Here is a 25,092-nt window from a genome sequence, read left to right on the forward strand (position 1 = left end):
TTAAATAGGGTAAGATTTGCTATTTAAAAAATAGAAAAATAGTCCATGTAAGGGATGGTAAAGTATTTGAGATTATTTCTATATCTATATCTATATGTTTAGAAATGCATAGAAAATGTCTGCCAATATATACACCAAACAGAAATAGTGGTTACTGCAGAGAAGTAGAATTGGGAGGTAGAGAACAGTGAATTTTTTACTTTGTAAACTTCTGAAGGGTCTAAATGTTTTTTAAAAAGCACCCATTATACTCTGGTTTCTCTTCAGATCGTATAAATCTTTCGCCTTTTACTAAAAAGCACCCATTATTTTTATTATAAATAATAATATTGTTCTTTAAAGTGTAGGAAAGAGGTGCACAATGGTAAGTGACAGTGGAGATGAAAAAGATGGCTGGATCTGAAAGACAATTCAAAGATCATAATATCAGCTGGTAATTTGGAAAGGGCAGAGGTAAAGGATAATGAAGAGAAGAGGATAATGGAGCCATAAATCAAAATATAGAGACAAGGAAGGAGAGGCATTTTGGAGAAAAGACTTAAAATTTTCCACAACTAGATGGAAACACAAGTCTGTAAACAAGGAAGGAAACCAGAGTTGAAAGACACAGATTTGGAAATTATAAGCAAATAAAATATGAAGACATAAACCAAAGCTAATACCTCGTATGTGCTGTAGGACCTTCCATATTACCTCCAAATCACCCTATTGTTTTATCTGTAATAAATCAGAAATTGCTTGGTACAATTTTAACTAGTATTCAACTACGGACAACATACTTGAATTAACTAGTTTCTTGCTTTTCACTAAAAATATAAAAATTAAAGCTACTTTGGAAGATATAGTTAAAAAGACATAATGATGTATGGTCTGATGGTTTCTTTTATGACTCTAAAACCATACCTATGCTTATACTCAAATTCACTTTAATTTTGAACTGCTTTGATCTTTATAATTTATCTTTAGATTACTTTTTTCCTATTACTTTGTAAATCTTACAACAGCTTTTGACTAAAAGCAATATAATTCTGACCTGAAGTAATGATAATGCTTTATAATCTTCCTCTTAAAAGCAAAGGTTAAAGAAAAATCTCTCTGAAGGCATCTGAAATTAAGGTACTTTGCCCTTGATCAGTCATGCACACAAAGAACCAATTTATCTCTGCAATTAGTTTTCTCAGTGCACATTCTATGAGGTTGGACAGGCAGGCCGAATCCAGAGTCCACATGGAAATTTATTAGTGGGAGACTAAAGACAGTTCCCAGATAGAAAACAAATAGAACTGCTATATGAATAAACTAAAAGAAAACATACTACCACCTAACAGCCTCAGGAACAAAAGGAAGTGACCTTATACTGAAGGGAGAAGGGAGGGAGGCTAGAGAGGGCATTTACTACAGGAAAGCTCCTTTCCACATCATCCTACAGAGCTGCACCTCAGGTGAGAAGCATTTCATATATCAACTCTTCTGGCCACAGTACAGCATAATGGAAAGACAAAGGGTCTCAGTGTGCTTTTTGGGTCATAGACTTCCACACCACTTTCCTTTTTCTCCCTTTACTCCAGCTATGCCACTGAGAATCTCAATTGAGTGCCTGTTTCCCTCTTATCTTTTGTATATGCTGCTATAATATAGGCAGTTTGGTCAAGGTCAATGAAAAGCAGACTTGCTGCTAAAGAGCTACTATCTTCTGTGGTGGATAGGACTCATCCCACAGGCATCAATTTCTGATCAAACAGAACAAATTTTACCTTCTCTGGATCAATTTATTTTTAAAACTCCTTTTGCATACATAAAAGTTTCCAGGTATGGTCTGCTTTCTTGGCAGCACAACATTAAGAACAGCTTTATTATAAGAAATAACTTTTAAAAGCTACAGATAATATATTCCAGAATACGTACTCAAGTCATAGACATTTACTAAACAAGTTTTTGTTATTGTTTGTATTTTAATGTTCTACTTTACTTTTGCCTTAAAGGCTTCTTCTGTAAGACATAAATAAATTGTCCTCAGGGTATTAACTAATTCAAATTAGCTGATTCCTAACTATCTCAATATCTTTACCTTTACACCTCTTCTCAACAAAGGAATCCCCAAACTTTACACATTCTAAGGCTATAAACACTAAAATAATATGAGGATACTTCAAAAAGTTCATGAAAAGATTTGCATTATCTTTTAATTCTATTTTCCATGAAATTTTTGAAGTACTCTCATATATGTAAACTGCTCAACAGTGTCTGAGTGTCAGACAACAGTATTGATTATCATGATGGTCACTGCTATATTATAAAGAGTGCATACTGGAACAGCTCAAACAGGAAGATAGAATGGTAAAAGAAATATAATAAACAAAATTGTTTCTCTTCCTATATGTAGAATATGAAGTTTTATTGCTTGGCAAGTTCAGATACAGACCCTAAGTAAATCCTTTTTATTTTGTTCAATGCCTCTCAGGAGCATATTTCTTGAGACTGCAGAATAGACTCAAATGTTATCATAGAAGCATGTATCCTTGATCATGCAAAATGCACTTCATGATTATGCTGAGTTTTGTTTTTCTTGAATTTTAAGAGTTTTTATATACCTGAAGATATTCTTGCTCTAAACATTTTAATTATATATATATATATTTTTAAAAACTCAAGAATGAGTTTTCATTTGTTTTTAAAATAATTACATTGAGAAATGAAACTAATTTTTATAAAGATTCTAAAACAGAAAGGAAATAAGTAAAGAATAAGAATAATTCATAACACAATTTAAACTTGTTAATCTAATCTTATATTTAGATTTTTCTGTACTTAAAGTACTGAAGGAAATCCAATTCATATAGTATAACTGTAGAGATTATAGTTTCCTTTGTCCTCAGCATATTGAAAAGAAGGATCAAATAAACAAATACTGGAATGGCTCTTTTCCTTTGCCTGCTTGGATGGAAAATTCCTAGTCTGTGTCAAAACTGCAAAACCTTGCTTGTAATATATAACCCAAGTTACAATTTTCTAAGGCAAGAGGTTGGAGACGGCTGAGGGAAGAATAAAGAAAACATATTAATAAAACTACTCCATTTGCCAAGAAAAAAATATATAATAAACAAATCTTTTCATGAACCTTAAGTACCCTCATATTATCTCATTTAATCAAAAAGCATAATACAGTGCTTCCTGTGCTGAGTCAAATTCTTTTCTCTTTATTGACATGTAACTTAAAATGCACAGATTTTAAATATGCAGTTTGAGTTTTGGCAAAAGTAGACAAGTAACACCCAAATCAAGACATAGAGTATTTTCCATCACCCCAGAAAGCTCTCCTTTCCAGTTAACTCCCCACCCTGACCACCTAAGGCCACCACTGTTCTAATTTCTACCACCATAGATCACTTTTTGCCTTTTCTTAAACTTCACACAAACACATACATTCAGTATGTATTCAGTTATACATTGTATTTTTAAGTTTTATCCATCTTTTGATTGTATCAGTAGGTCTTTCTTTTTATTGCTGAATAGTACATCACTGAATAAATATATTACAATTTGTTCATCCATTTACCTGTTAATGGACATTCAAACTGTTTCCAGTGTGTGGCTATTATGAATAAAACTGCTATGAACATTCATGTCTGAGTATTTTTGTGGATGTATGCTTATTTCTCTTTGGTACACACCTTGGAATAGAATTGCTGGGCCACAGATTAAGGCATAGGCTTAACGTCATCAAAAATTGCCCAACAGCAGCAATGGCTGCAGGGGTCATGGTAGCTGCAGCAGCTGCAGCCGCAGCCTTTTCCTTCTTGTGTTTTTTGTGCTTCTTGTGTTTTTTATCCTTTTTGTGTTTCTTGTCCTTCTTTTTCTTCTTCTTCTTTCCTCCTCCTTCTTGATCTGAATTCCTTGCCAGTGATGGGCTTGGTGTTGGGCTTTTAGCCTTTCTGACTGGTACCGCTGGTGACCAGTTTGTAGAGGGAGACTGGGACTGGACAGGGGATAGAGGTGCTGGGGGCGTTTTAGCTGCTGGCTCAGGAGATCCAGAGATAGACCAGGAGGATGAGACCCTTACAGACTGTGGGCTTCGTGAGGCAGCCTTTTTTGTCTTTTTAGGTTCCGGAGTCCTAGAGACTCTCCTAATGGACCTAGTACTTGGAGATGGGGACTGCCTTCTTTGGGGTGATGAAGAAGCTCCTCTTTGAACAGGTGGAGGACTTGAGGAGGTCTGAGGAGCTCGAGGCTGTGGTGAGGGTGAATGCTGTTTGTTTGGTTGTGGTGACTGGGCCTCCCAAGTAGAGCGGCTTGGGGAAGACCCTTTCCTGTGCTTTGACGATAATGAAGGTGAATGTCTCTTGGTGACTTCAGTTACATAAAATTTTGTTTTATGAAATGTCATGGCTTCATTCATATTTTGTCTTGTTCTTCTAATTGGTATACACAACTTTCAGAGCTCTTGTATTTGGAAGGCTGGAAGGGTGCAGAATTTGAAATAGTGTCTTGGTTTCACTTGTTTTTGTTTTTGTTTTCTACCTAAAGCTATATAAAGCTTGTGGATTAAACAATAAGTTTCTAAAAAAATGAAAAAAACCCACAAAAGTTGCCAAACAGTTTTTCAAGGTGGTTGTACCATTTTATAGTCTTAGCAACAATATACGAAAATTCTCACTTCCCCATTCTTACCAACATTTTTTCAGTCTTTAATTTTAGCCATTCTGGTAGGTATGAAACAGTACCTCGCTGTGATTTCACATTGCATTTCTCTGATAACTATGATGTTGAGCACCTCTTAATGTACTTATTGGACACTCCAACATCCTTTTGTGAAATAGCTTTTCAAGGCTTTTGATGAAGATATTGAGGAGTGATTGCTAATAGGTACCTGGTTTCTTTCTGGGGCAATGAAAATGTTCTAGAATTAGATAGTGGTTTATATATTCTGTACATATATAATATGCCAGACATATAATTTTTTTTTTACTGTCTGTCTTGCCTTTTAGTTTTCTTAACACTTTCTTAGATGAGCAGAATTCTATAAAAGTCCAATTTAAAATGTTTTTCTCTTATAGTTAAGTGTCTTTTGTGTCCTAGGAAATCTTTGCCTACCCCAAAGTTTCAATAATATTCTTGAGTGTTTTCTTCTAGATAGTTCATAGTTTTACATTTCATATTTAGATCAATGATCCATTTCAAATTAATTTTTGTGTATTCTATGAGAAAAATTCATGATCTCCCCCTTATCCCATTTGGACACCATTTGTTGAAGAGGTTCCTTTCCCTCACTGAATTACATTGGTGTTTTTGTCAAAAATCAACTGACGTTATGTATGTAGATATGTTTCTGAACTTTCTATTCTGTGATTTCTGTTTTTTAAAGTAGTTATTTCAAATTTAAACATAAAATAATAAAATTTAGAAGAATTTGGCAACAGTATGCTTATAAAAAATCTCCAGTGGAATACTACAGCAAGTTATCGCTAGACTCTAAATTAAAGTTGAACAATATTATTCTAATTCATGTGTAAAGTATCATACTAAGAAGAATTACATCTACAGAAGATCACTGACCATGATTTATAACAACCATCATTTTGCTAAGGCACAAATTTGAATCACGTACTTTGAGGCCTGTGCACACATGAGTAACTTACCTAATAAATAAGCCTAGCAGACTCTTCAGCATCCATATCTCAGCAAGGTTCATGACCCATTCTCATGTTTACATTTGATGGATGAAATTACATATGAGAGTGGTATCTTCAAATATGGAGATTCACAATGGCTTTGGGTCATATTAATCAAGAATATCAATGGCCTACTCTAATAATAATGTTAAGAAATAACTTCTATAATAAAAAGACAAATAGAATACCTTCTCTAATAAAAAAAATTTTTAACGTGCAAAAACTTGAATAGACATTTCTCCAAAGATATATAAATGGCTAATAAGCACATTAAAAGAATATAAGAATTAGGGAAATGCAAATCAAACCCACAATGAGAGACAACTTTATACCCACTAGGATAACTACCATAAAGAAAGACAGACAATAACAAGTGTTGGCACAAATGTAGAGAAATTGGAACCCTCATACAAATAGTGCAGCCCCCTTAGAAAATAGTTTGGTAGTCTCTCAAAAAATTAAACATAGAATTACCATATGATCTATCAATTCCACTTCTAGGTATATACCCAAGAGAAGTGAAAACATAGAATCACACAAAAACTTGTACATGAATGTTCACAGCAACATTATTCATACTAGTCAAAAAGTGGAACCAACCCAAATGCCCATCAACTGATGAATGTATGAACAAAATGTAGTATGCCTTACAATGGAATAGTATTCAGCCATAAAAAGGAATGAAGTAATGATACATGCTACATTATGCTAAGTCAAAGAAGTCAGAAACAGTATGATTTCATTTACATGAAGAGTTCAAAAAAGGCAAATGCATAGAGACAGAAAGTAGATTTGTGGTTGCCAGGGACTGGAGGAAGGAGGAATGGGGAGTGACTGCTAATAAGTACACAACATCTTTCGGCGGTAATGAAAATGTTCTAGAATCAGATAGTGCTAATGATTTTACAACCATGTGAGTATATTAAAAACTACTGAATTGTGTACTTTAAAAGGGTGAATTTTATGGCATGTGAATCATCTCAGTTAAAAATAAGAATATCTTCTATAAAACTACTCGATGGTTGGATAATAAACAAGAGACACTAGAATAAATAAAACAGTATGCTGTGGAACATTTAGAATATAGGAAACATTTTCTACCAAAAACTTAAAAACTGAAAATTCTTATGGTTGCTGAATGATGCACAATCTTTATCTTGTTTAGTGATTAAGAAGAAAAGTTTTTTGAACCAAAGACATAGCTTGGTAATGAAGAACAAGTCAAAAACCATGAAAACACGTTGTGCTAATTTTTTTTACTGTAGTACTGTCACAGTTACTATACACTGAAATTCATTCAGTTGAAAAAAATCTGTCCAAACAATTAATATTAATGAAATACCTAAAAGCAAATTCATAGCCTGAAGAGATTTATACAATCTTTATTGTACTTCTAATCATTTCCAGCTTCAACAAATTGCATAGCTCTAGACCTACAGCCATTTCTGTTGTAGTTATGTGGAAAGTTGCCAAAAAATATTTCCTGCTAAAAGTTTTATCCTTTGTCATTTTACTGAAAAGATTCATACAACCACTTACCAAATTTGCATAATAAATTTGTAAGAATACAAGAATATTTAAAATATGTATATATTTAAACTACTCATTAGGTTAAAAAAAGTTATCACAACCCACAGTTGAAGTCTGAGGAAGAAAACCCCTACAGCCCTTTATGTTTGCTTCCCTCCAGCTGAGTCAGGAACAGAGACCATAACAGGAGAGAGAGAGAAAGCGAGATCTGTACATACTTCATCATTTGTAAACTAGCAAAAACAGACAGCACAAATTCCAGAGCTCTCCCAGTTCATATAACATTAATGTTAAGTGGGATATTATTCAGTTTGTTAGAGCTTAAAATTTCTCCAAAGAAACCTTAATAATTGTCCTGTTTGGTAACACTCAGCTTAAAGTGTCTGCCTACAGACAATAACCTAAGTGTATAGCACTTGTCTGTTTAGTTGGATATATTGGTAGAACTGAATTGTCAACTGCTTTGATATTTAGTTGAAGGGAAAATATGTAAATTTCCACCTATAAATAAAAATGATTTTTAAATGTTAAAGTGTATATTTACATATATATATATATATATATATATATATATATATATATATAGTTTTATTGAGGTATATTTTACATGGCACAAAATTCACCATCAAAAATATAGTTTGATAATTTTTAGTAAATTTATAGTTGTTCAACCATCATCACGAAAAGTTCCTTCATGCCTGTTTGTAGTTAATCCCCACTCCTACCCACTAGCCCCAGGGAACGACTATTTACCTTTTCTAGAAATTTCATAAATGGAATCATAATATGTTATCTTTTGTGACTGGTTTCTTTCACTCGGCATAAAGTATTTGAGGTTCATCCATGTTGCTGCATGTACTAATAGATTGTTCTTTTTTATTGCTAAGTGTGTCCCATCATATAGATGCACCACAATTTACTTATTTATTCACCTTTCTGATTTGTTTCAAGTTTTTGGCTACTGTGAGTAAATACTGCTATGAACACCTGCACACAAAATTTTTGGACATATGTTCTCATTGCTCTTGGATAGCCACCTAGGAATGGAATTGATCAACTATATGGTGAGTATACGTTTAACTGCAAACTCGTTTCCCAAAGTTAAGTAGCTATACTATTTTACATGCCCAAGAGCAATGTATGTAGTTTCTTCATACCCTTGCCAACACTTGATAGCATCAGTCTTTGTGAGTATAGCCATTCTAGTGGGTATGAAGTAGTATCATATCGTGGTTTAAATTTGCATTTCCCTAATGACTAATGTTGCTGAGCATCTTTTCATGTGCTTATTAGCTACTCGTATGTCTTCTTTGGTGAAATGACTGTTCAAATCTTTTGCCCATGTTTTAACTGAGTTGTTTATCCTCTTACTGTAAGTTATTTATATATTCTGGATACAAGTCCTTTAACAAATATATGGTTTGCAGATATTTTCTCCCAGCCTATAGCTTGTCTTCTCATTTGCTTAATGATGTCTTTTGAAGTACAAAAGTTTTTAATTTTGAAGAAGTCCAATTTATCAACTTTTTCTTTTATAGATCATGCTTTCGAAGAAATCTTTACATAACCCAAGGTCACAAAGATTTTCTTCTATGTTTCCTTCTAAAAGTTTTATAACTTTACCTCTTAGGCCTCTCATCTATTTTGAGTTCAGTTTTGGATATGGCATGAGGAAAGGGTCTACATTCTTTTGGGGGTAGGGATTTACAAGGGTTTTTTTTAAAAAAGTTCATGGGAAGATTTGTATTATCTTTTAATTCCATTTTTCCACAAACTTTTTGAAGTATTCTCATAGATACCCAAGTGTTCCAGCACCATTTGTTGAAAAGACTATCCTATCCCTATTGAATTCCCTTAGAACCCTTCTTGAAAATCAACTGCTCATAGTTATGTGAGTTAATTTATATTGTTCTCCATTGATCTATATTTCTACCTTTCTTTATGCCAATAATATACTATCTTAATTATTGTAGGTTTAAATGTATTGAAATTGGGTAGGGTAAGACTTCCAAGTTTGTTCTTCTTTCTCAAAATTGTTTTGGCTATTCTAGGTCCTTTGCATTTCCACATAATTTTTTTTTTCTGGGGCTGGTCTGTACAGGGATTGGAACCCTTGACTTTGGTGTTGTAACATTGTGCTCTAACCATCTAAGCCATTTCCACATAAATTTTAGGATGAGCTTGTCAGTTTCAACAAACAAGCCTGCTGGAATTTTGATAGGAATTACATTGAATCTATAGATTGATTTGGAGAGAATTGTGATCTTAACAACACTGAGTCTTCCAATCCATAAACATCGAATACATCTCTATTTGTTCAGGTTTTCTTTAATGCCTCTCAGAATTGCTTTTGCAGTGTTTCAGTGTGTGTGTTTTTAAACTGGAAAAAAGTATCCCTAAAAGCATTACAGATTTTCTAGAGTGGATTCAATCTGGATATATTACCTATCCAACAATTTATTTTTATAATTAGGATAATGCCTAGAATTGCCTGTACCTCTGTGCCCCCAACAGTAGTTTTGAAAACCAATACACATCATCAAAATTGTTACAACTGAGAAAATGTTTTGAATGAGATAGTTTTCAAAGCAAAAATAAGTACACAACCATAGGGAACAGATAGTCTATATTTTGCTATTTTGAGTGGGAATTAAATAAAAAATTTTAGCCATCTTAATTGTATATTTAGTTTGAATAGTTCTGATCAATAACTGCTGCTTATCTAGTCATGTAAGGAACTTACCCTCCTATCCTGGATAATAACGGTAATAACAATCACTCTGTAATGCTTACTATGTGTCAGGTATTCTTTCAAGTACTTCAAAGATATGAACTCTTTTAATCATCATAACAATTCTATGAAGTAGGGAATATTATCTTCATTTTAGACACGAGGCAACCCAAGTCCAAATAAGTTAAATAAATTGACTAGGAAATAGTGGAGCCAGAATTCAGACCCTGGCAGTTTGGTTGCAGAATCCATTTTCCTAACCACTCTGCAGTAGGAGAGAGCAGTGGATTTCATTTAAAAGTACTTACAGTGCTTCCAGTAATGGGAGCCTGGGAATTCTGATCAACCCTCCTACAAACTAAAAAAGCTGGGCAAAATATTGTTTAAAATCTAACTGAATACATCAAAGAATTAACAAAGGTTAAAGAATTACTAGGCCATAGTCCAAAGACAGAAATCCAGAGAAGTAAGCCACATTTGGGGGTTCTCATACTGCAGGGGGATTTGTCAATTCTGGATGAGATAGCTAAGAGGCTGTTCAGCCTTTCTGCCAGTTTTATAAAGCCAGGGAAACAAGGCAAGAGTGCAAGAATCCTTGTAAAAACCCCCAGGATTGAATGGGGACCCTGAAAGGCTACATCCTAGGAATAAGGGTAAATCAGAAATAAACCAAAACTTTCATGAACTGTAGCCCAGTTTCAAGTCATCTGAATAATCCAAAGAATATTAATCCCTGAGACTGGATTAAGGTGATCTTGGCCTGCTAGTACTTCTTCCAAGCATCTAAGAGCAAAAAAATCCCATTTGGAGAAAGAAAATATTATCCAGCCATCTTTACAATTTTTCAAACAAAATATCTGGGACACAGTTAAAGAAAATCAGGTACAAGAGAAAACAAGACAACATGAACATGGTACAACAGAAAAAACAGATAACAGAAACAGATACACAGAAGTTCCAGATATTAGAGTTATTAGAGAAAGACTCTAAGATTTAACTATTTCCAAAGAGATCAAAAACTACATTTACAATTTTGGCAGAGAATTAGAAACAACAGAAAACACAAGAGATGTGAAAAATAAATAGAAATTCAAGAATTGAAAAATGTTTCAAGTAAAACCATATAGAGGTACATTATCTGACCACTGTGCAACTATGTTAGAAATCATCAATAAAAAAATAATCTTCATGTATTTGAAATTAAGAAATATACCTTCAGATGGAATAAATATAAATCAAAGAGAAAACCATAATGAAAATTAGAAAATATTTTGAACTAAATTATACAGAAAATATTGCTATAGTATGCAGTTAAAATTATGCTTAGAGAGAAATTTCTAGACATAACTGGATATATTAGAAAGAAGGAAGGCTAAAAATTAAGGTGTTAATTACCTATGTGAGAAGATACAGGAAATAAAAACTAGTAAAAAAAAAAAAAAAAAGGAAGTTGAAGGAAGGCAATAAAGAGCAGAAATAAATGAACTAGAAAACAAATAGTAGAAAAGGTCGACAAAGCCAGAGTTTGGTTCTTTGCAAAGACTAACAATATTGATAGATCCCTTAGGAATCTAAAAAAAAAAAAAAAAAAAAGGTAGCTAATGTTAGGAATTAAAAAATGGATATTGCAACTGACACTGAAAATATTAACAAGGTAATAAAAGGGTTTTATGAAAATTTCATGCAAATAAATTTGAAAATTTTGATGAAATAAATTCTTAGGGGGGCCGGCCCGGTGGCGCACTGGATAGTGCGCCACTTGGGAAGCGCGGCAGCGCTCCCGTCCGAGGGTTCGGATCCCATATACAGACCGGTTCCCGCTCACTGGCTGAGCGAGGCGCGGGAGCAACACCGAGGTTTGCGATCCCGTTGCCGGTCCCCGGTCAAAAAAAAAAAAAAAGAAAGAAATTCTTAGAAAAATACAACTTACCACAAACCAACACAAGAAAAAACAAAATATGTTAATAGTTATGATAGTTTTTAAAAATTGAATTTTTAATTAAACCATTAAACTAAAGAAATAAAATTTGCTGCTCAAATCCTTCTCACAAAGAAAACTCCAAATCAGATGGCTTTACCAGCAAATTCTACTAATGATTTAAGGTCGAAATAATTCTAAATTTATACAAATTATTCCAGAGAATAAAAAAGGACCACTCTTCAACACATTTATAGAGCCAGCAATAAAGGAAAAATATAGACCATAAAGAAAAGAAGGAAAAGTGAATATAATTAATGTCAGAACAGTGGTTACCTTTAGGTAGGAGGGAAGAGGCTATAATTGGGAAAGGGCAGTCAGGTGGGCTTCTGGAGGTTTACGATGTTGTTTCTTGACCTCAGTGGTAGTTTTTAAGCATTTGCTTTATAAAAAATCATTAAGATGCACATTTCTCTTTTGTACACTTTGCTGCACGTGTATTATAATTCATAATAAAAATTTTACAGTAGTCCCACCTTATCAGCAGGGGATATGTTCCAAAACACTCACTGGAGGCCTGACCAAACCCTATATGAGCATACTTCAATGGGCCGGCCCGGTGGCGCACTGCTACAGTGCGCCGCTTGAGAGCGCGGTGGCGCTCCCGCCGAGGGTTCGGATCCCACATACAGACCGGTTCCCGCTCACTGGCTGAGCGAGGTGCGGGCGCAGCACCGAGGTTTGCGATCCCGTTGCCGGTCCCAGTCTGGTACGGGCGCAACACTGAGGGTTGCGATCCGTTGCCGGACACGAAAACAGACAAAAAAAAAAAAAAAGTTTATGAAAAGAATCATATTACTTTTTTTTTTTCTTTTTGTCTTTTTTTGTGACTGGTAACGGGATCGCAACCCTTGGTGTCGCGCGCCCGTACCGCGACCGGCAACGGGATCACAACCCTCGGTGTCGCGCCCACACCGCGCTCAACCAGTGAGCAGACTGGTCTATTACTTTTTAATTCTATTTTTCCATGAACTTTTGGAAGTACCCTAGTATATACTATTTTCCTATTCATATATACCTATGATAAAGTTCAATTTATAAATTAGGCACAGTAAGAAATTAACGACAATAACTAATAATAAAATAGAACAATTATAATGATATGTTAGCATCTCTACTATTTCACTTTAGGGCTATTACTAAGTAAAAGAAGGGTTACTTGGACATAAGCACTGCAATACTGCAACAGTAGATCTGACAATTGAAATGGCTACTAAGAGACTAATGGGCAGGTAGCATATACATGGATACACTGGACAAAGGGATAATTCATATTCTGGGAGGAACGGGGCAGGACAGCACAAGATTTCATCAGGCTGTTCAGCTTATGAATTGTTTATTTCTGGAATTTTCCATTTAATATTTTCATACCATGGTTGACCTTGGGTAACTAAAAGCATGGAAAGCAAAATCACAGATAAGGGAGGGACTACTACATTTAAATTTGTGGGACCAGTATCACTTAATGAGAGAATAATATAAATATTTGTTAACTCTCATTCTTGGACTTCAGTAATTTTCTTAACCATATTTTTATTTACTCTAACAGGCTCACAGCTTCCTCTTCTTGGAGGTTATCTTTTAGAGATTAATCTCTTTACTGTCTACTAGCTTCCAAGTTCCATTAACACATACTATACTGGAATCAATAGCTACAATTACATTTTCTAGTAATGACACCTATTCTTGAATATTCTGTACTTCCTAACATAAGTTATTGCTTGTAAAACCCAAAATTTAACTTGGGTGATAACACACATAGATTAACCAATAATTTGTATGACTGCAAGGTATAGAATATAAAGACAAACAAAACGTATATAGTTTCATCTGGGACTAAATAAACATCAAGTCAGCAGTTTTTCTGGGAACTTCCACATCTGTTTCCTACCACTGATTATTTTAATCTATTTGTCTTCAGTTTTTGTCTACCCAGCCCCACTTAAAAACCCAGGCATCTGTTTAGAAAAAGCTTTTACAGTAACAGGAAATTTGATATAGTGATCTTAAATATGAATGACCTTTTATTAAAACCAAGCCATTTGATTATTTCTTCTTTATAACTATAGCAAAGGAATAGCTAAATGAACACAGTTCAAATTTTATTGTGACAGTAATTACAAAGCCTATAGTGAACTATTATTGCTCCTACCCACCTTTCTAAATGCCTTTTAATATCCCCTTTAAGGTGTATAATAAACATCAAACTATAGTAGACTAAAACAATTCTGACCCAAATTATGGCAACCCAAACTTTGTCTATACACTGTCATCAATTGATAAACTTAAATAAAAGTAGTCTTTCATCATAAAATTTCTCACTTTTGGAACATGAGGATTAAATTCCACAGCTCTATGGATTGCTTCCACAGCATTAATTTCTGCTGTGCTTAACCCTCTTCTGGAGGCTGTTTCTGGAGAGAATCTATAAAAAAACCACAAAATGAAGAAATGAATATACCAAAAAAAGAAAAAAATATATGTATTTACATCATAATACAGCTCCCCAAATCAAAGAGGTTTCTATTGATGGCCAAAGACAAAAGCAGATGACTACTAAAAATGAAATAAAGCCTTCTGGTTCAACATATAAAAAAGGCAGCATACGGAATGGAAATCTTCAAACTTAGGTAAAGAAAGCCTTCAGGAGAAGTCCATTGGAAGGCACACTTTGGGAAAGGTAATAAAGTAATAAATGCTACAAGGCACATCCAGAGAATCCCATGAAATAGAAGTATCAAGGCATATTAATCTAAGGTGAAAGAAAATGTTCACCATTTGGTTGGTTTCTGAATATCTTATCTGCAGAACAAAGAGAATTCATTAAAGGCAGCCAAAAATATGAGGAAAGCAGAATAATTCAGAATTATAATCTAAGAAAAGATAATATGAAACCTATTTCCCTATATGCCTTATCATTATCATCATAGTTCCTATTTATTGTGTGTACTTTCTTTCTAGACATTGCTTTAGGCATTTACACATAACCCTCACACAACCACTCTCTGGTGTTATTATTCTCATTTTACAGACGAGGAAGAGACTCAAAATTATTAACTTGCCCTAAGTCCTACAGCTAGAATGTGGCCAAGTTTGAATTTGAGTCCAGGTTTACTCAGCTCTAAAAGTCTTGCTCTTTCCACTACACATAGTAAAAAGCCTCAAAGCCCCAGAAGATCAAGGGTTATTCAGAAGAAAGTAGGGAGGAAAAAGAGCACTGTTTAAAGTCAGTAGAGGAAAAACATAACATTGAGTTTAGCAGTCTTTCCAAATTATTGTAGTTTTCATTTCTACTTACTTATCTGAAACAGTCCTTGTCTTCAACAGTGCTGCTGTATAACAAATTGCTGCTGACTTTGGAAGGCTTATATCTGCAATGATAATTTTAAATTTAGGTAAGAATTACAAAAAACATATCAAGACAAAATTTTTAATAAGAGTAATTAGTTCATCGTGCAAATTTCAACAGATGTAAAATAGTGGTAAAAACACCTGGACATGTAATTTGAAGACCGGAGTTTGAATCTTGATTCTGCTATTTACTAGCTATGCATCCTTGACTTAGTAGTAACTTCTTTAATCTTTGTTTTCTATTCTCAAAATAAAGAATGGTACTTTTCCAGCAAAAAATTAAATTATGTCCACGAAAGCCCTCTGTATAATGGTGAAAAATGATCAACAAATATTTATAATAATCTGCTTAAAATAATAGTATTCAGGGAAAAAGGCACAGTATAATGGGAAATATGTACAAACTCCACCTATTCATAGAGAAAAACTAAGATTAGAAAAAAATTTAAATGTTTAACAGTAGTTAAATTCAGGTTGATACTAGCAAGGATGATTTTTATTTTTTCTTCTTTCTAAGTTTTTGATTTTCTACCTTGTCTTAAATGATTATTTTTTTGTAAAGTACAAAAAAATTAACCTGGAACTATGAGTAAATTAATTATATAAATCCTACTTAAAAGAATGCCCAAAATAATACTATCAGAAGAGTAAAGATGAAGAATTCTCTTGATGTTCTCAATTCTAGAGTCTTACTAGCAAATGAAGAACTAACAAAGTAAATTTGCTTTCAACTTCCTCAGGATCCTAGAATGGTAAAAACTTGGCACTCATGAAAATAACTGAAAATGCAGAAGTATATCAACTTAGATATGCTTTATTAGTTTTAGTTAGTTTTGTCTTATTTTTAATGAATCAGGTCCTATTCTGATTTTTTATACTCAGTCCCTAAGCTTGTTCAACTTAAGCACCACAAATAGGCCATACATTTGTTAAGTTACATATGGAAAGAATTTCTCACAAATTTCTCCATGAGCCTACACGATTCTGAAGCACTTCATAAAAATTCCTGATGTTTTAAAAAAAAAAAAAAACTCTTTGCAAGGATAACACATTTCAAACTTTCCAAGTCATGAGGACTCCCAAGCTAATGGGTAGAAACCTACAAGAGGACAAGTATGAATGAGTGACTTATATGTGTTCTGTTATAGTGAAAGATATAACCAGAAACATTATTCTAATTAGGAAGCTTGGGGTTAAAAGCTGATGCCTCACTCAGAATGGAGAGAAAAGCCATAGATCTTTAAAATTCTCCCAACTCCATTTGTGGTAAACTGGCATTGTTAATAGTATAATAATAAAAATAGCCAAAATATATTGAATTGTTACTGTGGGAAGACTAGTGAACAAGGAATGTAATACTAATACCTGAATTTAAGTTCAGGCTTGCTACCTACTGGCTGGGAGACTTTACCTAATACTTAAGCTTTCTTGAACTCTGGTTTCCTTATTTAGTAACTAGAAACAGTAAAAACACTTGTCCTACTTTGTAACTAAAGAGCACTGCAAAAATGGTATTCTGAATTACTCTTATACATACTGCTGAGCAATTTCTGTTAGCTTTCTTTGATACTCCAAAACAAATGAGGTACCCTCCTACATGTACAGCACTCGTTTTTCCAATGATCTCACCTAATAGGCTGTCTTCAATATAACAGCTGTTCATTTGTCTGTATGTTTCACTAAACTGTAAATCCTATGAGGGCTAAGTCAATGACTTCTTGTTCACCATTGTATTTTGAGCAGTCACTCGTATTAGAAACTCAATAAAGAAATTAATAAATCTAACAAAAGTCCTGATAAAGAAGATACTTAATAACAACTTGTATCCTATGCATACTAAATACTTACTGGTAAGAATGGAAAGAGAAAATTAGAGAAATACTAGAATAGAACCATATTTATGATTATATAATTGAAAAAAAATAGCTATGCTATCAACTAAGACAAATATAACTCACCATCATATTTTGCTAGGACTGCCTGAACATCTGCATAGGCCTGTAATTCTAAAAGTGATTCTAAGAGATTTTCATGGATGTTCAACATGGTAAGAGGAGGAAATTCTTTCATCAACTGCATATTAAAGGAGAAAAAGATTAAAATCATAACAGAAATTCAATAGAACTAAATCAAATTCACTAAAGTAGACATTCTCTTGTTTCTTAACAAACCTGTGGAGACCTAATTCTTAAGAAATGTATGTATATTAAATGAATATATTGTTATAAAAACTCCAATTAAAGAACAGTAATTCTGCATTAAAATAACTGGCATCTTAACCTACATTTTTAGTTTTTGGAGAAATAAACATAACAGTCCAATTATCAAATTTACTTACATCTCTCATTATTTTCACTGCTTCTCTTATTCTTCCTAATTTTCTTGCACACATTGCCAATCTTCTTTTAATATATACCAGAACATTGGTATCTCTCCCTATTTAGAAAAACAAAAAGTGACACTCTATCATATTTGTATTATGGCCTGCTATTTCATTAACTTATTATTCATTAATTTTATTTGCTTATGCTGGAAGATTCAATTAAAATTAAATTGTATCAGAATAGAATAATATTAAAGATTATTGAATCTGGGTGATAATTATTAAATGAGAGTTCTCTCTATTTTTGTGTATATTTTAAGTTTTCTGTATCAAAAGCTTAAAATACATACCGAATTACTTTTGCCTCTAATAGTAAGTAATCTGAGTACAGTATATATAAAGCAATTCATGTATGATTGAAAAATTCATTTTAATATTAACAGAAAAGAAACACATGCTTGTAGATTTATAGGAAGACATAACTACTATTATTTTAAGTTTCTGCATAGACAATATATTATTTTAATATTCTCTATTGTTCTAACTCAAACAAAAAAAGTCCAAAACAAAATTTCCATAGCTAATGTAAACTTTTCTTAACAGCTAGTAATTAACAAACTATAAAACTACTTCTAAGGCCGTCCCATGGCTCACTCGGTAGAGTGCGGTGCTGATAACACCAAGGCCACGGGTTCAGATCCTATATAGGGATGGCCGGTTTGCTCACTGGCTGAGCATGGTGCTGACAACACCAAGCCAAGGGTTGAGATCCCCTTACCGGTCATCTTTAAAAAAAAAAAAAAAAAACTACTTCTAGAAAGTGCTAACAAATATTTCTGTAACTATCTCATAACCATATTTGAGATTACACAAGGACAAATGGCATCATTATTTTTTTACAGATATAATTGCATTAGTTCCAGACTGCAAAATTATATATTCCCACAGTTGTGTTATAAAAATATGCATTAATGAAATATACTGTATACATCAATATTTAGCTTAGACAGAGAACATTATCCAAATTTTAATTTCTACAAACAAAAGATTTAGAAATTAACTGCTAGCAGATAATGCATTATATAAACATATTGCAATTTATGGTCCACTAACTGCCAAAATCATGAAACTAAAACCCTCTGGTCACAAAAATAGTAGGAAGCAGCAGCATCGCTGATTCTAACATCTTTGGTAAAAGTGTCTCAATCATTACTGGGAGAGTATCCCTAAGTATGGAAAGGAAGGACCTTAGATGCTACAGCCCATCTGATCCCAAACACATCATGGAGAAAAATCAACCAAAAAAAAAAAAAAATCAATGCCATTTATGAGGTTGGATTTTGTGTTAAGAATCAGATAATATGAAAGGGGCCACTCCCTAGCACTATACAAGTAGCAGATACATAGTCTGAAGAGCAAAAACCAAATGGTGCAATTCTGTTGTGTGGAGTCAGGATTAGGATAAAGGTAAAGGTGATAGCCACTTATCACCAGAATGCTCTCCTGAATCTTGAATATTTTTGAGTTATGTTTCTCCAAAGACCAGCCCAATTCTTGCATGAAATAAATTACTGGTAAATCTCAGAGCTGCACACCTCCTCTCCTCTCAATAGCCAGAGCAGATCTCCTTCCTTGCACAATCATTCTCGGGCTAATACATATTCCTGTCTTGCTGGCTTGTAGGTATTAGGAATAGATTAGTTATTTCTTATGAAATTAGCTAATCCTGGGGCCGGCCCGGTGGCGCACTGGATAGTGCGCCGCTTGGGAAGCACGGCAGGGCTCCCGCCCGAGGGTTCGGATCCCACATGCAGACCGGTTCCCGCTCACTGGCTGAGCGAGGCACGGGGGCAACACCGAGGGTTGCGATCCCGTTGCCGGTCCTCAGTCCGGTACGGGGCAACACTGAGGGTTGCGATCCGTTGCCGGACACGGAAAAAGACAAAAAAAAAAAAAAGAAAGAAATTAGCTAATCCCTAAGTATAAAGTCTTTTTATTATTACTGTTTTGAGTTTTAAACATAAAAGAGTGAATGACAGGAGCTAAAAGACAGTAAAAATCAGTTCAAATTCACTTACTCAGTTGAGCTTCATGCTGAGGACTTTGGTGCTGGCACTGCTGTGACCGCCTATAAATTGTTTCTCCTGCCTTGAGTGCCTGTTTAAATAACCTTTCAGCATCTATAATAGTTGTTGCTTCTTCCTCAGCCAACAGAACATATGCAGTGGCACAGCTATGAAGAAAGCAAGCAAGGCAATTTTACATAAAATGGTAAAGCAAGTATTTTCTCATGGGTATGTCCCTTTGCTCTACATCATGTTTCCCTGACCTTACTTAACTTCCCATCTATTAAAGAAAGAACACTTCAATACTTTAACTTATTAGGGCATTTTGGTATATTCTTTATGGCTGATTCCACAATTTTTCCACTCTCATGTTTTCTCCTCAATTCTTTATTTTCTATCATTTTTATTTCTATCTCCATTCTCTGACCCTTTGTCCTGTGTTTTCTTTTTGTGGAAGGAGGAAGAAAAGAAGAAATATACAGAGGGTTTCTGGTCAAGATGGCACAATAGACAGTCCCCAGCATCACTTTCTCCCACAAATCAACCAATTTACAATTATTAAAAAAGCAAGGAGAGCCAAGCTAGGTCAGCTAGAGCTCAGGGGAAGAGGAGGAAAGGCCTACGGAGTGCACAAAGGCAGGAGAAGCCACAATGAGAGAAAGAAAGGATCACTCCCACCATCTCTAGTCCCAGCCTCTTCAAGGCTGGAGCTGGCGAGCACATGGAGCAAGAGCTGGCAAAAGGCATAGCTGTGCCCTTCCTATGAAGTTACGTGGAGAGGCAAGGGAGAAGAGGGCCTTGGTGGCCTCAAGCCAGCAAGACCACTAACAGGGTTCCCGTGGACCCGCATAGGAGCAAGAAGCCACAACAACTTAAAAAATGAGCCACTCAGAGGCCAGTGAGTCATCTCAAGGGACTGGCACACTGCCTGTCCCATGGGAAGTGTTTGGAGTGCAGGCGCCTGGGGAGATGGGCCTACAGTGGTAACACTGGGGCACAGCATGGACAGCTGATCTACCCTCCCCATCCATGCAGGACCACTCAGTAGACACTTGTCAGGAATACAGAACTGCAGGGAGTACACTTTGCTGAAAAGACTCAGGCCCAGACCAGAGTTTCCACATAACACAGGTGAGATTTGAAATACCTACAGAGTCAACCATTAAAACGTGAGCTGCACGAAAGCCTTCCCCAGAAAATCAGCAACAGAGCAGAATTTAGCTCAGCCGCAGGGTGAGGTCCCCACAAGAATTTCAAGTGCTGGTCCCCACAGGAATTTCCCCCATTTTAGAAGTAAGCAAAGGATAACAAATTAGTTCCAGTGCAGAGTTCAAGTAGTGGAAACAGCAAATAATCCAATGCAGAATTGAAAGAGAAAACAAAATACCCACAGAACAAAGTTTGATATTAACTAGTAAAGGTCTCACTTCACCAAAGAACACCTATAAAACCTACAAGGCCTGGAAGTCCCCTGGGACCCCAAACCAGGGAGTGGGGAGGCCCAGGGGCCTCAGCCATGCCCCCCAACACCCACAACCAGCCCAGTGACAACCCCTGAGCTGCTGCAGGAAGTGCCCTGGGCTCCCAAGCTAGGGAGTGGGGGGCCTCGGACCTTAGCCACACCCTCCCTGACATCTGCATTCAGCCCAGCAATGACCAAACCACCACAGGAACCCCCCTGGTCTCCCCTGCAGAAAGGAGGGGGGTGCCATGGGCCTCAACTACGACCCCCCTCCTTCCTCCTTCTCCTACTCTATTTCTTTCGCCCTTCACCTCTCCTCCTCCCACCCAACTGCTCCGCAACAACATCCTATAATGTAAAAACAGGTGGAGCAGAGGACCAACCCATCCTCCCACAACCAGGCAGGGAGAATGCCAAAAACACCACTTCCATGTGACCGCAGCCACCACAATAGCCACAGCTGCTAGACACGACAACCACCGTGCAGATGTCCTGCCAGCTACTCAAGTGCATTGTCACCAGCAGAGACCAAAGAAAAGAAGAGGATGTCTCTCTCCACAAAGCTCATTCCAGAGTGACAGAAGAAACATCTACTCTACAATAATAGTGGGGGATCTGAACACACCTCTCTCAGCACTGGATAGATCATCTGGGCAATAAATCAACAGAGTAAACGTTACTCTTTCAGAAAGAGAAGAAATCTAGAGTTATCAGAGGTAGGGGGGGAGGGGAGACGGGGAGAGATTGGATAAGGGGCATAAAGAATAAGTACGATTTGTAATAATATATATGCTAATAATATTGATTTGATCAACATACGTCAACGTTGAACCCCCAAAATATGTATAATCAATTATGATTCAATAAAAAATAAATTAAAAACTTTAAAAAAGAAGACATATACAGAACTATCTGAAAAGTAGTTCAGGGGATTATATACTGTAATGCTCATACCTGCTCTTATTCACTATATACTTTGTAATATCTCATGGAGGCAGGTATTGGAGAGAATGAAGATTGGGAAGAGTCCGTCGGCCAACAAGGCACCCTTGACATCTAACTCAGAAACATACTCTAGAACTAGATTTTTTTGTTTTTCTTTTTTGCAGTTGGCTGCTACAGGGATCCAAACCCTTGACTGTGGTGTTATTACACTCCAGGACTAGATGTTTTTCCCAAACCTGAGTATTTCCTTTGCATGCTGCCCCTCCTCCCTTGGACTTATCCACAATAATGTGCAGCATAACTTCCCTTGGTCTGAATTCCAGTCCTTCCTCCTACACTCCTACTTTCATTTCTCACATACTTACTCCAAGTTGTCTTTTCTTCATCCTACTAAAACATAGTGATCTTTCTTTGTATCTTTTAAGTCAACAACTGGCTAATAAGATAAACTAATTCCTGTTTTGGGGCAAAAAAGAGAAACAAAAAGTTTCCCTTCCATTCCCAGTATAACAAATCCATCTCTCCTGGAGACATGTCCAAGTTCTGATTAAGCCTGCACTGTCCAGAATTCTAGTCACTAGCCACATATGGTTATTGAGCACTTGAGATATGGCTAGTTCAGATTGAGAAGTGATGTAAGTGTAAAATGCCCACTGAATTTTGAAGACTTAGAAGAATGTAAAATACCTCATTAATAGTTTTATTTTGGGCTGAGCCCGTGGCGCACTCAGGAGAGTGCGGCGCTGGGAGCGCAGCAGCGCTCTCGCCACGGGTTCAGATCCTATATAGGGATGGCTGGTGCGCTCACTGGCTGAGTGTGGTGCAGCCGGTCTCAAAAAGGACAAAAAAAAAAAAAAAAAGTTTTATTTTAATTATATGTTAAAATAATATTTTAATGTTTTGAATATAGCTAAATAAAACATATTATTCACATTCATTTCACCCATTTCTTTTTACCTTTTACACATGGCTACTAGAAAATTTAAAGTTACATATATGGTTCACATTTTATTTCTATTGACTAGTGCTTATCTAAGCAAGTAGAGAGAGATTATTGGTGAAAGTACAAGGCCAGGCATGAAACATTAGTGATGGCAAGATAGCTCATATCAATTGGGGACAAGAAGTGTCTTTCAGATATGGAAAATGCAAATCATACCATTTCAGCATCCTTTGAATAATACCCAAAATTAAAGTATATAATAATTTCACTAATCAACAAAGATTTCTCTATTACATTACATTGGATTTCTCTGAAGCATTAGATATACTGCTGCTTTAAACACTATCTAAGCTTCCTGACTGCCATTCCAAAAACCAGTTCAAATGCTTTTAAATAACCATAATAAAAATTCTTTAAAAAAGATCTAGATGAGTATAAACTGATGCAGTAGAGTCAAAATATAAATATAATTTTAAATTACAGTATAGGCATATGATAAGAGGTTTTTTTTTCCCCCTTAAAGCTTTCCTGCAATTGTCCAAAAGTATTTTACAGGGAGATGTTAATACAAGAAATTAATTACATAATTACCTAATGACTCTTACTTTGGGAAATTTTTTTTAAAATCGTGGTAAAATCCATATTTCAAAATTCAGTTTAAAACATTTTAAAGTGTATAATTCAGAGACTTTTAATATATTTGCAAGGTTGTACAACCACCATCACTATGTAATTCCAGAACATTTTCATCATCCCAAAAAGAAACCTCACACCCCTAAGTAGTCACTCCACATCTTCTCCTTTGCCTCCCTAATCCATGGCAATCACAAATCTATTTTTTGTCTCTTGACAGCATCCTTTGATGAAAAAAATATTTTAATTTTGATGAAGTCTAACTTATTTATTTTTTTTTTTTCATTGCTTGTGGTGTCAAACCTAAGAAACCACTGCAAAATCCAAGGTCATAAAGATTTGTGCCTATGTTTTCTTCTAAGAGTTTTATAGTTTAGCTCTTACATTTAGGTCCTTGATTAATTTTGAATTAAATAGTATGTATGGTATAAGGTAAGGATCCAACTTCATGCTTTTTTTTTTTTTGGCAGCTGCTCATTACAGGGATCCAAACACTTGAGCATGGTGTTAGCACCATGCTCTACTGAAGTGAGCTAACAGGCCAGCCCTCACACTTTCATATGTGGCTATCGAGTTGTTCCAGCATCATTTGTTGAAAAAACTATTCTTTCCTCCATTTAACTGTCTTGGCACCCTTGTCAAAAATCAATTGACCATATATGTATGGGTTTATTTCTGGATTCTCAATACAAATTCATTGATCTTATGATTTAATTACTGTAGCTTCATAGTAAGTTTTAAAATTGAAAAGTATGAGTACTTCAACTTTATTCTTCTATTTCAAGATTATTTTGGCTATTTACAGCCTCCTGCAATTTCATATAAATTTTAGGGTCACCTTGTCCATTTCTACAGAAATGGTAATTGGAATTTTTATAGGGATTGCACTGAATCTGTAGATCACCTCAGAGAGTATTGACATCCTAACAATATTAAGTCTTCCAATCCATGAACACAAGATGTCCTTCCATTTATTTACTTCTCTAACTTATTGCAACAATGCTTTGTGCTTTTCAGTCCACAAGTCTTCCATCTCCTTGTTTAAATTTATTCCTAAGTATTTAAATCTTCCTGATGTTATTATAAGTGGAATTGTTTTCTTAATTTCCTTTTCAGATTGTTCATTGTTAGTGTATAGAAATACAACTGATTTTTATATGTTGATTTTGTCTCTTACAACTTTATTGAACTCTTTTATTAGCTCTCATAGCGTTTTTGTCAATTCGTTAAGATTCTCTACATATAAGATAACGATATCTATGAATAGAGATAGTTTTTCTTCCTTTCCTAGTTGGATTCCATTTTTTTTCTTTTTCTTGCCTAACTGCATTGGCTCCAGAACATGTAAATTGAAGTGGCGAACACAGATATTCCTGCCTTATTCTTGATCTTAGAGGGAAAGATTTCAGTCTCTTATCATTAAATATGTAATTAACTATGGGTTTTTCATGGATGCTTTTT

The 25,092-nt window shown here is 35.0% G+C and overlaps 1 protein-coding gene across 6 annotated transcripts in view; it reads right to left on the reverse strand.

Moving 5' to 3' along the window:
* Positions 1-25,092, reverse strand: part of ST7L (suppression of tumorigenicity 7 like) — a 95,376-nt gene that overhangs the window by 45,110 nt on the left and 25,174 nt on the right. For 5 of the 6 annotated variants that reach the window (XR_550783.1, XR_550782.1, XR_550781.1 and 2 more), the window contains exons 7-11: positions 19,661-19,815; positions 17,598-17,695; positions 17,218-17,332; positions 15,207-15,279; positions 14,231-14,333 (exon numbers count right to left, since the gene is read on the reverse strand). Coding sequence is in view for 3 of the 6 variants with exons in the window: in XM_008576835.1 (XP_008575057.1) it covers positions 14,231-14,333; positions 15,207-15,279; positions 17,218-17,332; positions 17,598-17,695; positions 19,661-19,815 (544 nt within the window). In the remaining 3 variants the exon portion in view is untranslated. The remainder of the gene's footprint in view (positions 1-14,230; positions 14,334-15,206; positions 15,280-17,217; positions 17,333-17,597; positions 17,696-19,660; positions 19,816-25,092) is intronic. The other variant, XM_008576834.1, reaches the window with a different exon arrangement.

The sequence above is a fragment of the Galeopterus variegatus genome, unplaced genomic scaffold (genome assembly GCF_000696425.1).
Source record: "Galeopterus variegatus unplaced genomic scaffold, G_variegatus-3.0.2 Scaffold1415, whole genome shotgun sequence".
NCBI lineage: Eukaryota > Metazoa > Chordata > Mammalia > Dermoptera > Cynocephalidae > Galeopterus > Galeopterus variegatus.